The sequence below is a fragment of the Tarenaya hassleriana genome, unplaced genomic scaffold, assembly GCF_000463585.1.
Source record: "Tarenaya hassleriana unplaced genomic scaffold, ASM46358v1 Cleome9, whole genome shotgun sequence".
In the NCBI taxonomy this organism is placed as follows: domain Eukaryota; kingdom Viridiplantae; phylum Streptophyta; class Magnoliopsida; order Brassicales; family Cleomaceae; genus Tarenaya; species Tarenaya hassleriana.
The window spans coordinates 2220285-2231739 of record NW_010971389.1 but is presented as its reverse complement, the minus strand read 5'-3'; the positions used below and the strand labels follow the sequence as shown (position 1 = coordinate 2231739).

Here is an 11455-nt window from a genome sequence, read left to right as displayed (position 1 = left end):
CCCCCCCCCCCCCCCGAAATAGGCACATTTATAAAAACTTATTGTATACTGCCGTGTATCATTATTACACATTCGATTCAGAAAATATAATTAGGATTGTAGACTATACGTACAATTGTCTCCAAACTTGTACGTGGGTTGAGAAGTTTGAGATTCATATTATGATTCGAATAAATCTGAGCTGTAAATTAAACCGGATAAAATCGGTTATTTACTTGTGTCTGTTTTTGGTATCTTTGATAATATTTTTTCAAAGAAGACAAATAAAAAAAACCAAGAGAAAGGAATCTTGAATCTGTTTAAAAAAAAATCTTGAATCTGCTTCTTTAAGTTCGTTTACCTACTCGACTAGACCCGGGGCTAGGTTCGCCGTCCATATATTTTTATTTCGTATATTTTAGAGGCCCATTAAGGGCCCATTAAGGGCCTATTGTGAAGCCCAGATTATAATATGAACTCAATTCTCGATATTTAATTCTTGATTCATAAGTTTTATTTTGTCACACCCGATTAAAATTGTTATCATGAAACATTAGGGTTGGCTCTTAAACATAATGAAACTAACGTTCAAATATGTGTTAAGATAGAGTTGAAAAATAAGAAGTTAATTAAACTGAAGTTTTATTTATGATTTTTCTTTAATAGATACGATGATTTGTTAAAATTTATATATAATTGAAGTTTTTAATGATGTTTTTGAAAAGTTTAGGAGCCCACTGTTTATGATCATATAACCAGATTCACCACCATGCCCATATCAGTTGGATTTAAATTCTAATTTGTTATTACCAACCAGCTGAACATTTGAATTTTCTTCGTCGACTATAAATTATATTATATTGTTGTATATAATATATGTCGCTGAAGTTGAAAGATTTGTTACTTCAAACTCCACATTCGGACCGCCATTTATTTAATTTTTTTTAATGGAGAACCGTTCCCAGTACGGCGGAGAAATAAGAACACGTGATATGTCTAGTTTGGTAGACCTACCATTGTTGATAGATTTGGTCAAATTATGAAGTTGACCGTAATCGCGTGATCCACGAGCTAATTTGATGCTTCCCATTACTTCATTATTTAAAATACATCAAATTTAAATTATGTCATATCAGTGCGGTCCAAATATATCAGCGACTGCAACCGCGGACATAATTATATTGGAAGTAAAATTAATATAAAAATAAATAGATATAAAATTTTCAAAAACTAAAATATTCAGATTTGAACTATACATGTAGAATATCAAATAATCAAACCGATTTTTCAAAATTAAATATATCTTTTTATCAATCTAATTATAATGATTTGTAAAATAAAAAAGGCCAAATCTAATCTAAATCGAAAAAAAATGTAAAGCATGAAATTTAAATATGAACATGTATAAAAATAAAAGCTAAAGATTCCGAGTATTTACGTCCATATTCTTTTGTCCTTTTTGGGTCTTAATTACGTCCACATTCAAAATGTTTCGAGATACTTCTCGTCGGGAAAGACAAAATTTCTGCCAAAATTCTGATTTTTCTTGTTAAATATAAAGAAATATTCGTCTGTTTTTAAGAAATTTTTGTCAAAATCTCAATCATAAAAATACTCTTATATTCTAAAAAAATATATGATTAAAAAAATTTAAATATAAGAAAATATTCTTTTGTTTTAAACTATTTTAGTCAAACTAAATTCATTTTTTATTTTCATAGATATATCCAAAATATATTGTATTGACTTATACCTGAAAATATTCATAGTTTTCAGAAAAAAACGATTACGCTTTATATTTATAGCTATACATGTCATATCTAAAAATATGTTTTTTGAAAAGTGAACAAATCGAACCATGGGATCAAATGGAAATTAATAAAAAAAGCCTTAAATCTACACGAATTTCCTAATCAATGAAAAGATTCTGATTCCAGAAAGATAATGTTAAAAAAACCGTTAAGAATGAGAACCAAATGCTTTTTGTTAATACAAAATTCATGTTTTTCCCCGGTTGTTATTAGAAAAATTCAGATTCCGTTATTAAGGGCACATAAATAATCGAACGTGAATATATATATAAGAATAAAGTTAACGCAAGTCGGAACAAAACGTGGAAAAAAATTGAAGTTATTTTTGGTAGGTACATCGACCTTCCATGTAAATACGTACACCACCATAAATACCGTGCTTCGTGTTTCTCCCACATATCTCATTCCTCGTTCACCTCTCTCTCTCTCTCTCTCTCTCTCTCTCTCTCTCTCTCTCTCAAATTAACATGGTGGAGCAGAAGAGATATGCTCTGTTTCTGGCAACACCGGACTCGGAGTTCGTGAAGAAGTCGTACGGAGGATACTTCGACGTGTTCAAATCCATACTCGCCGACGCCGGAGAACATTGGGATGCCTTCCGTGTCGTCGCCGGCGAATTTCCCGACGAGAAAGATCTCGAAACCTACGACGGTTTCGTCATCAGTGGAAGCTCTCACGACGCTTTCGCCGACGACGATTGGATCCTCGAGCTCTGCTCTCTCGTCCAGAAGCTCGACCACATGAAGAAGAAGGTTCTTGGCATCTGCTTCGGCCACCAGGTCAGTTTCATATGATACATCTCTTGATTCTTGGAGTAATACACATTTCGAAATCTGAAACGACCCTGGATCGTTGTATCTACAGATTATATGCAGAATCAGAGGTGGGAAAGTGGGAAGAGCTCGTAAGGGACCGGAGCTTGGGTTGAGGAACATAACCATAGCGAAGGGCGCTGACGAGAAGCTCGGAGAATACTTCGGAGACGATGAAATTCCGACATCATTAAACATCATTAAATGCCATCAGGACGAAGTGCTGGAGCTTCCGGAATCTGCTAAAGTCATCGCGTATTCAGACAGGTACGATGTGGAGATGTTCTCCATTGAAGATCACTTCTTCTGCATCCAAGGTCATCCAGAGTACAACAGAGAGATCGTCTTCGAGATCATCGACCGTGTTCTTGGTTTCGGTTACATCAAGGTTGTGTTCTTGAATCAATCCCGAACGTGTTCTTGATTCGAATGAATCGAAATTTACGTTCTGTGTTCTTATTTCCTTTGTTTTTTAAATGCAGCAAGAATTTGCAGATGCGGCAAAGGCTACGATGGACAAGACGGAGCCGGACAGGGAGCTCTGGAAGATACTTTGCAAGAATTTCCTCAAAGGACGTCGCGACTTGGCTTGATTATTTATTTTTAGTATTTTATTAAATCCACGGGATATGTAATATCGGTGATGCTTATTTATAAATAAAGGAACAATAAATATTAAATATACTGCAAGTTAGATAACAAAAAATAAATAAATAAATAAATTGCAAGTTGTCCGAGAAAAGAGGGAGACCGAAAGTCTTATGAAATTCATTGACTTTGACTTCCTTATATAACCCGTTTCAACGGGCTGTCCCGGTCGGACCCACCCGTCTCCTCATCCACCACATATATATATACACACATTATAATGTATGTATGTACGTACGTACATATATCTGTATATCTCCACCACTTACGCACGTAGACACGTGGCAACAGTTTCCAGGATATTTCAGAGTTAAGTTTATTGGTTTGACCGAAAAACCCCTGTTGACCGAAGTTGGAGATATGCAAGGCCCTATTGGGCTTTAATTTCCACATTTTGGGCTTTAGATTTTTCTATATTAAAAAAAATGTGTGGGCTTTGTTTCAAATATTTTTTTAAACTTGTTTAAGAAAGACGGTTATTAAAATGGCCACCTAAGGACAAGGCGTTATAGACATATTTAATTGGAATTGAAAAAGAATTAAGTACGAAATTAACCTGTCTTAATAAAGTTACTACGTTACGGTAATTGTAATTTATTCACAGACGGAAAAACAGCCGTCGGAGTAAATGGAAGAATTCAATTTGTCTTCATAACGGTCATTGTAATTTTCTTGTGGTGAAAAGGAGAAACGGACATAGAAGATATATAAACAAACTTGAGAGATTAATTAGCGCAATTAATTATTATTAGCTATGAAAAATTATAACACGATTACAAGGGGTACTTTTGGTTAAACTCTAAAATCATAAATAAAAATATACGAATCAATAGGATAGATTGTGTTCATTATTCACTGGCCTTATCCATTAATTCTAGATTGTACGTAGTAGTATATATGCACATATATTTTTTAAAATAATATTTAATCTTGATAATGTTGGTTCATGGCAAACATATTAATTTCACTCTTTATATTTTGGTCAAAGAACATAAAACTATATCTTAAAATTCATAATCCAAAGAAGCCCAGAACATTTGCAAACTAGAAATTCCATTAACTGCAGAACATAAAAATACAAACCACACAAATCTAAACCGAAACACGTAATTGAAAACGACAAATCCTCTCTCTCTCTCTCTCTCTCTCTCTCTCTCTCTCTAAGCCAAGGCAAGGCTCATCACAGCAGCAACAAGACCGGCAAAACAATACCCACGTCCGACCATCCCCACGGCGGAGTTCTTCGGCGGAGCTGGCGCCGGAGAAACCGTACTGCCGGAAGGTTTCGGGGGAGGATGGTTGGGGGAGAGAACGACGACCACCATCTTCTCGCCTTTGTCACAGTTTCCATGAGCCCCACTGATGAAGAAATGAGGTCCCGACTTGTCGAGTTCCACTTTCGTGTTACCATCTTTGCCCTCTTTGATCGGCTTCGACGTGTTGCAGCTCTCGAAGTCTTCTCTCGTCACTTGTAACACCGAATCTATCTTCGGATCGTATCTCCACACTGTCATCACAATTCCCCCCCCCCAAAAAAAAAGTAGTGACCGATGCATGCATGCATGTGAAAAAAGATGCGTTTGTGTTTAACGTACATACGTATATGCTTGAATTCGCATGTAATACATATACGCTTGAATGATGTAAATACGTGATTCTTGAATACTATAACTTGTAAATTACCGAACCCTAATGTTTGGAGGAATCGTAAGAGAAAAATACTCGGATTTTTTTATATATAAATACGATAATATATCGTTGCTAAAAATGTTATATTTTAATCATCAAGAAACCGAGGATTCGTACCGAGAATGTCACCGATTTTGAACCTATTGTTGGAGGCCCAGTGGTTGAGGGTGTTGTTAGGATTTTCCGGAACCTTCCACGAGTGCGCCGAGCCGCCGACCAGAATCTCCCTGGCCTGTGACACTGTAAATAAGAGGAAAACCAGGGGTAAAATCGGAAGCGAAGAAACCATTTTTTTTTTATTATCTCAGAGACAGTGGGTATCAGTTATGTTTTTTTTTTCGTGTGTGTTTTCTCGAAGATGAAGTGTTGTTGTGGTGTTGATGGAGGATATATAGCCGGTTTGGTTGGGGCTTTTAGCTTCGGCCTCCCGAACCTGGCTAGGGTAAAATCGAAGTAGAGTTCCAATAAGCAGAAATGTGAATGGGGCCTATTTAAGGGCCTTGGGAACGTTTCGCCTTGAACAAAAATGAAGCCCAAATTTAACTTTTCACAGCGCATATGTCCACGTGTCATCACCAAAAAAAGCCACAAGAACCTCGATGCAACGTGAGAGGCCCGATGGGAGGGACAAGGAAAAGGGTTGGTCGTTTTGGTTCGACGTTTATTCGTTTCTATAATAATATGTTTACATGAGTACTAAATTCGAAGCAGAACATGATATTCACACATAGATTTATATATAATCGTGAATAATTCACAATTTTATTTGGCATTCATCGGGCTTGGGTATACATACGTACATACACATAACCGGTAAAACCCCAAACTTAACCAAATCCAAGAGTCTGTATCATTGCATCGCAGATACATTTTGGGTTTTGATCAACATCGACAAAAGTTTCAATTTTTGTAACAAGACATAAGCAAGATTAGGTTTTGGACTCTTTTAGGCCTTCTTCATACATGTGAGAGCATATATATATATATATATATGTATGTATGTATGTATGTTTCTATTGACCTTCAAGACAAATTCGTTGGAGGGTTTTCAAGATTTGAGCATAAGATAACAGATTAGGAACTATTCGCGTAAAATCGAATTATTATCATTATCATTATTATTATTTTTTCTTGAAAGATGGAATCATTCTTGTGTTCAGGAGAGCTTCCAGTACAAGAAAGAAATGCTGATATTCCATATCATATTCAGGAAAACAAAAACTGTGAGGGGCAAAGGTTTCAATATATTTTTTTTACTGATTCTTTGAGAGTAGAGTACAGCATGCTCTGGCTTCTTTCTGCCTGACTGATAGTAGAAAACTGTAACATCTCGTACCTGGGGGGAACTCAGAGTGAGAGAAGAACAGTAGATTACTTTAGTCCTTCACTGAGACCAGGTGGCATGCCTAAGCTTTGAGCAAGATCACTCATTCTTTCTTTCATGGCCTGCCAAGTCAGGGTGGGTCCTTCTGTTAGCCCCAATGAACAAGAGAATCAATATATATATATATATATGTATATAGCTGTGGTGGCAGATATGGCTTACCTGGACACTCTTTGCATGCGCATCCTTGTACGCTTCTGTGACCAATAGAGAAAGTTTCTGCAACAGAGATAGAGAGAGAGGAACATAAGCAAATGATCTGATAAACTAAAGAAGAGTTAAGGAATGATTCTTTTGGAGTAGTTGGGTTAAACACAAGGATATGAGAAGAGATATGTGGCTACTCACTTCAGGACCTAACTCCATGGCTGCCTCAGTTATGTCAGTACGGACCGGTTGCTGGTTGCCCGATAATGTCACCTGAAATGAAATCACAAGTTTCAGATCATGGGTAATGCAATAGTGGAGTTAGGTCCTGATTCCTGAAGCCACTGTTCTATTGCATATCTAGATTTATCATTATATCAATACATACCTTTACGAGCTCACCTTCACAGTAACCATCAAACTCTGCCCTGAAAAGTGCAATAAGACCGGACATAAAACTGATACACTCCGAAAAGCTTTATGATTTACAAAATCGTATGGTTAATGAGACATACACAGCCAGCTCTTTCTGCACTCGCACTGCCTCGACCTGGACGACCATTTGGGCTTTCTTTACGGTCTCATACAGATTCTGCATATTACCAAGAATTCCTGCCTAGAAAAAGATTACAAAAAGAAAAGAAAAACTTGTCAGGGCGAAAGGATTTTGACGGTGGCAACTTTTTGATCCTGCAAACAAGCCAGCATATCATATCAATGTTGGAAAACACGATGATTCTTGGGAGAAAGGCAAAGATTTTGATCTAATGTTGAACAGAACCAAAGCAAGGCATATACAGGGGAGTAGAAATGAACGCATAGAGCTGCCGAAACACAAAATGAGCGTGTCCGTATAGAAAATATCAATCTAATTCATTGGAGCAAAAGCAGCTTCGATCTTTTTTTTTTTTTTTGCAAGAAGCTACTAGCTAGCCACATTATACATATATCAGAGGCAGTTTTCATATCTAAAGCATAAAGATGAGCACCTTTGAAGGCGCATCATCACTTTTCTCACTGCCTTCCTTCTTCCCACCTCCGAATAATCCATTAACACGAAGTGACCTGTAACCTTTTCCGGACTTCTGCTGCTTTGGCCACGTTAGGTTACGACTGTTGTTGCCGCAAAGTGCATTCAAATTCGCTTTTCCTGAAATCAACCGGAAGCTACCCATGAATTCACAAAAGCTGAATAGCCGCACAAGAAATGCAGTCAAAGAGAGTAACTTCGACTACAAATTAGTAAACCCTAATCCCCATTTTCAAAGCAGATCAACCCGCAACTGAACCCAGTTAAACCTCAAAACTCGGTCGTCATGCTTGCATCATGGGTCTCCGTCCACAAAACTGGAATCGGACATCGAATTGCAAAGCACGAGAAAAACAAGATAAAAGCAAATGTATACATACCGCATACACAGAGACGTACATAGTTACACACTCAACCTCATACTTACTCACGATAACGCGACAGAGAGATCAAGAATGAGAGGTTCAGACCTCGGAATAAAGGAGAGACAAAAGGTTTCGAGAAATCGGTTGTCGCAGCTGTAGACGCCATCGCCATGCTTCTCCGCTCGAAGAGAAGACTAGAGAACAGGGGGGAGGGAGAGGAGATAAACTGGAAAAAGGAGATATTTTTTTTTTGGTTTTATTTCTTTCGACTCCTTTGATGAAGCTATTGCGCTGCATAACAAAATAGAGCTTATTGGGCTTTGTGTTATGGGCCTTATATACTTGGGATCTATACGAGGCTCGATATGCGTATGAATCAGTCATTTTTTTTTTCCTTTTATATAGATATTTTAGGCTGTGGTTCGGATTAATTCTGTTATATTTTAATATTTTATAGATTAAACTACGAATTTTGAAATAGTTTATTCCAAAACTGGGTCTACATGAAAACAACAGGGTCAACAAAGGAGGGGGTTTGGGTAGGTGTGGCCGTTTCGGTTCCGAACTGGTCGGACCGAATAAAAAAAACTATATTTTTTCTGATCCAAAATCGTTCTCAATTCTCTAATGGTATTATTTTTAGAGAACCAAACTTTCTCGAAACCGAATCGAATTTTAAAAAATTCCGAAAAACCGAATATTTTTTTTTAAAAATCTATCTTTTTTTTAATAAAACCCGAAACCGAACCGAACCGATACTAAAACTGAACCGAACCGAATACAATATAAAAACCGATTGGTACCTATTTTTATAAAATCGAAAAAATCAAACCGATCCATTTTCGTCCCGAATCCGAACTATTTTCCGAAACACTCACCCTAGATTTGGGGTATTTGAAGTAGGGGTGGACGTTTCGAGAAACGGTTCGGGTTCGGGACGAAATAAATCGGTTCGGTTCTTTCGGTTTTAGAAAAATAGGTGCCAATTGGGTTTTTATTGTATTCGGTTCGGTTCGGTTTCGGTATCGATTCGGTTCGGTTCCGGGTTTTATTAAAAAATATGATAGATTTCCTTTAAAAATATTCGATTTTTCGCGATTTTTAAAGTTCGGTTTGGTTCGATTGGATTTCGGAAAAATTCGGTTCTCTAAAAATAGTACCGTTCGAAAAATAACAACGGTTTCGGGTGAGAAAAAATATCGTTTTAACGGTTCGGTTCGGTCCGGTTCCGAACCGAAACGCCCCGTCCTAATTTGAAGGGGTATAAAGGTAAATTGTGATGACGAGGATGTTGAGGGGTCCACGTCATCCTCCGCACTGCACATGTATACACATAAACAACACATGGATAATACACCAATTATTTCTCCATATGTGTCCGTCTCTCTCTTCTCATTCTCTCTTCATCTTCATGCTCCTCCCCACGATTGGTTACCATCCATCCTTTATCATATCATTCACTTCTCTCTCTAGGCCCAACTCTTCTCTCTCTAGATCCAGCGAGGAAACCATCAAAATTCAATATATGTGTATATATATATATATATCCAACAGTGTAAGCACTCAATTTCCTCAATGGCACATGTGGGCATAGGAAGGGAAAAAGAAAAAATAGAGGAAGAAGGAGATGATGCGCCTCCCAACCAAAAACAATAAAAGGGAGGAGCTTTTTTTTTTTTTTTGGGTGTTAATACCCCTCTGCATCATCCTCTTAAAGGCCTCACAAAAAATGAAAAAAAAAAAGATTTTTCCCCCTTCTTTTTCCATCTTGATCACAACTCGTAAGTTCTGTTCTGTCTGGTCTGCCTCAAAGTCTCTCCAAAAAAGAAAGCATTTTTATTACAAACACCTCACGCAATTATGTGGTGGCGTCTTTGTGGTCTTCTTTGGGCTTTGGTCTGGGTTTCACAGGCGAAACAGGAATACCCAAATCCTAACTCTTTTGTGTTCCTTCTTCTCTCTCTCTCTCTTATTCTTTCACCCCCAACCTCCGTTTTGGTTTTCTCTGCGATCCATCTTCTGTTGAGGAGATCCGATGAGGAAGATGAAGAAAGATTCTGCTTCTGCTGCATCCTGCGCAGATCCCAGGATCAGGTTGAAGCATGAAACCCTTATGGAGGACTATCAAGAGTTGGAAAAGGTGATCACTTTTCTAGGGTTTCTTTGTTTGAAGATTTTCATATTCCTTCGGTTTGCCTCCTTTTGGATCTGGTGATCTCTATGATAATTTTGGGTGATCTTATGTCCTGTTTTTGTCTGAATTTGGAATTCAGAGCGAGAAAGTGGAGAAAAGTTTTCAACTTTCTTCCTTGTTTTGGTTGTTTTCACAGGAAAACGAGGTCACGAGAAGGAATCTAGAGATGATGAAGCAGACAAGATCGACTCTCAGGGCAGAAGTAAGGTATAACATCTCTTCTTCATGTTTTAACCTAATTTACTATGTGTTCTGAATAAATATGACTGTAATCTATTGTTGTTTCCATGAAGAGACATGTCGAGATAAATGTCTCCTTTGATCCATTCATGAACTTTACAAGTGTGTTTTGATCAAACAACAGGTTTCTTAAGCGGAGATACAATGATTTGATGCAAGACCGAAGTCATGGAACCTCTCTGGAGATGATGAGATTGTCGGAATCTGGAGATTTTAGGGTTTCAAGTGAAGTAAACGCCAAGAGGAAGAAGCAAACCGCAGGTATGAGACTGCCGGTGGCATGTTTCGATATGAAACAGAAGAGTACAATGTACAATGGAAAGGAAGCAATGGAGAAATCAACTGGTGACTTGGGCAAGAAGCAAAAGAGGAACAAAGGAAACAATGGAAACAAGGTTTCGAGAACACCCATGTCACTTCCTGATCTTAACCAGACAGAGAGGACCTGTAATGGAGATGGAAACACTTCAAACATCAGTAAAGTTCTTGTCTTTGACCTAAACGAGATCTCGGTATAGTCCAAAGCTGCTATTTCTCAAGACATTTTTTTGTTTGTTGGGTGTTGAGAAATTCATAATCTTTTTCGCGGGTTTGCCCATTTGGTGGTAGAGAGAAGAAGGGTCGCAGGCTAATGGCAAAGAAACCGACGCTGAGGACATGAAGAGCAGGGTGCTAGGAAACGATGAGTTGCAGGGTGAAATAAAGTTGCCAATTTGCAAAAACGTGAAGAAAGGGTTGAATAGAGGTGTGAAGAGAAAGGTTTCATGGCAAGATCCTGTGGCTTTAAGAGTTTTGAGTTCATAGTTCTATTGGTAGGATTGGGATTCAAGACCAATATGGCATATATACACCTACTTCTCAGTTGGATTCTTCACAGTTTCTTGTAAGAAATATAGATAGGTACAATAGAGACAGATTGAATGAATATATATAAGGGTTGAATAGAAATGTGAAAAAAGTTTCATGGCAGGATCCAGTGGCTTTAAGAGTCATAAGCCCTTAGTTCTGTTAAATTAGCAGAGTTAGGATATGCATATATACATCTCTCATTTTGGTTCTTCATTTCTTGTATGAAGTATAGATAGCTACAAGAGAGACAGATTAAATGTGTATATATACATATATATATATAGAGCGAGAGGGGGGGGGGGGGGGG

At 37.6% G+C, this 11455-nt stretch overlaps 4 protein-coding genes across 4 annotated transcripts; 2 read left to right on the top strand and 2 right to left on the bottom strand.

Annotated features, from left to right (window-relative positions):
• The first annotated feature begins 2192 nt into the window (after window positions 1-2192).
• LOC104803921 (gamma-glutamyl peptidase 1-like) lies at window positions 2193-3286 on the top strand. Its single transcript, XM_010528020.2, has 3 exons — window positions 2193-2569; window positions 2655-2990; window positions 3085-3286. The coding sequence occupies exons 1-3, from the start codon at window positions 2258-2260 to the stop codon at window positions 3193-3195; spliced, it is 759 nt and encodes a 252-aa protein (XP_010526322.1). The 5' UTR covers window positions 2193-2257; the 3' UTR covers window positions 3196-3286.
• Window positions 3287-4287: 1001 nt separating this feature from the next.
• LOC104803920 (early nodulin-like protein 1) lies at window positions 4288-6008 on the bottom strand. The gene is made up of 2 exons (XM_010528019.2): window positions 5057-6008; window positions 4288-4757 (listed from the first exon to the last, which is right to left on the bottom strand). The coding sequence occupies exons 1-2, from the start codon at window positions 5226-5228 to the stop codon at window positions 4411-4413; spliced, it is 519 nt and encodes a 172-aa protein (XP_010526321.1). The 5' UTR covers window positions 5229-6008; the 3' UTR covers window positions 4288-4410.
• Window positions 6009-6163: 155 nt separating this feature from the next.
• On the bottom strand, window positions 6164-8135 carry LOC104803919 (nucleoid-associated protein At2g24020, chloroplastic). Its single transcript, XM_010528018.1, has 7 exons — window positions 7971-8135; window positions 7460-7620; window positions 6986-7086; window positions 6859-6898; window positions 6672-6743; window positions 6486-6542; window positions 6164-6385 (listed from the first exon to the last, which is right to left on the bottom strand). The coding sequence occupies exons 1-7, from the start codon at window positions 8035-8037 to the stop codon at window positions 6311-6313; spliced, it is 573 nt and encodes a 190-aa protein (XP_010526320.1). The 5' UTR covers window positions 8038-8135; the 3' UTR covers window positions 6164-6310.
• A 1136-nt stretch (window positions 8136-9271) lies between these two features.
• On the top strand, window positions 9272-11361 carry LOC104803918. The gene is made up of 4 exons (XM_010528017.2): window positions 9272-10005; window positions 10196-10266; window positions 10424-10811; window positions 10909-11361. The coding sequence occupies exons 1-4, from the start codon at window positions 9901-9903 to the stop codon at window positions 11101-11103; spliced, it is 759 nt and encodes a 252-aa protein (XP_010526319.1). The 5' UTR covers window positions 9272-9900; the 3' UTR covers window positions 11104-11361.
• Window positions 11362-11455: the final 94 nt, after the last annotated feature.

Coding starts and splice junctions, on each gene's coding strand:
- LOC104803921 (XM_010528020.2), top strand. CDS start 2,258: ATGGTGGAGCAGAAGAGATATGCTCTGTTTCTGGCAACACCGGACTCG. Junction 2,570..2,654: donor GCATCTGCTTCGGCCACCAG/GTCAGTTTCATA, acceptor TTGTATCTACAG/ATTATATGCAGAATCAGAGG. Junction 2,991..3,084: donor TTGGTTTCGGTTACATCAAG/GTTGTGTTCTTG, acceptor TTTTAAATGCAG/CAAGAATTTGCAGATGCGGC.
- LOC104803920 (XM_010528019.2), bottom strand. CDS start 5,228: ATGGTTTCTTCGCTTCCGATTTTACCCCTGGTTTTCCTCTTATTTACA. Junction 4,758..5,056: donor CAAAATCGGTGACATTCTCG/GTACGAATCCTC, acceptor TTGTGATGACAG/TGTGGAGATACGATCCGAAG.
- LOC104803919 (XM_010528018.1), bottom strand. CDS start 8,037: ATGGCGATGGCGTCTACAGCTGCGACAACCGATTTCTCGAAACCTTTT. Junction 7,621..7,970: donor TGTCTCTCCTTTATTCCGAG/GTCTGAACCTCT, acceptor GGTTGATTTCAG/GAAAAGCGAATTTGAATGCA. Junction 6,543..6,671: donor CCATGGAGTTAGGTCCTGAA/GTGAGTAGCCAC, acceptor TCTCTGTTGCAG/AAACTTTCTCTATTGGTCAC.
- LOC104803918 (XM_010528017.2), top strand. CDS start 9,901: ATGAGGAAGATGAAGAAAGATTCTGCTTCTGCTGCATCCTGCGCAGAT. Junction 10,267..10,423: donor ACTCTCAGGGCAGAAGTAAG/GTATAACATCTC, acceptor ATCAAACAACAG/GTTTCTTAAGCGGAGATACA. Junction 10,812..10,908: donor TTGACCTAAACGAGATCTCG/GTATAGTCCAAA, acceptor ATTTGGTGGTAG/AGAGAAGAAGGGTCGCAGGC.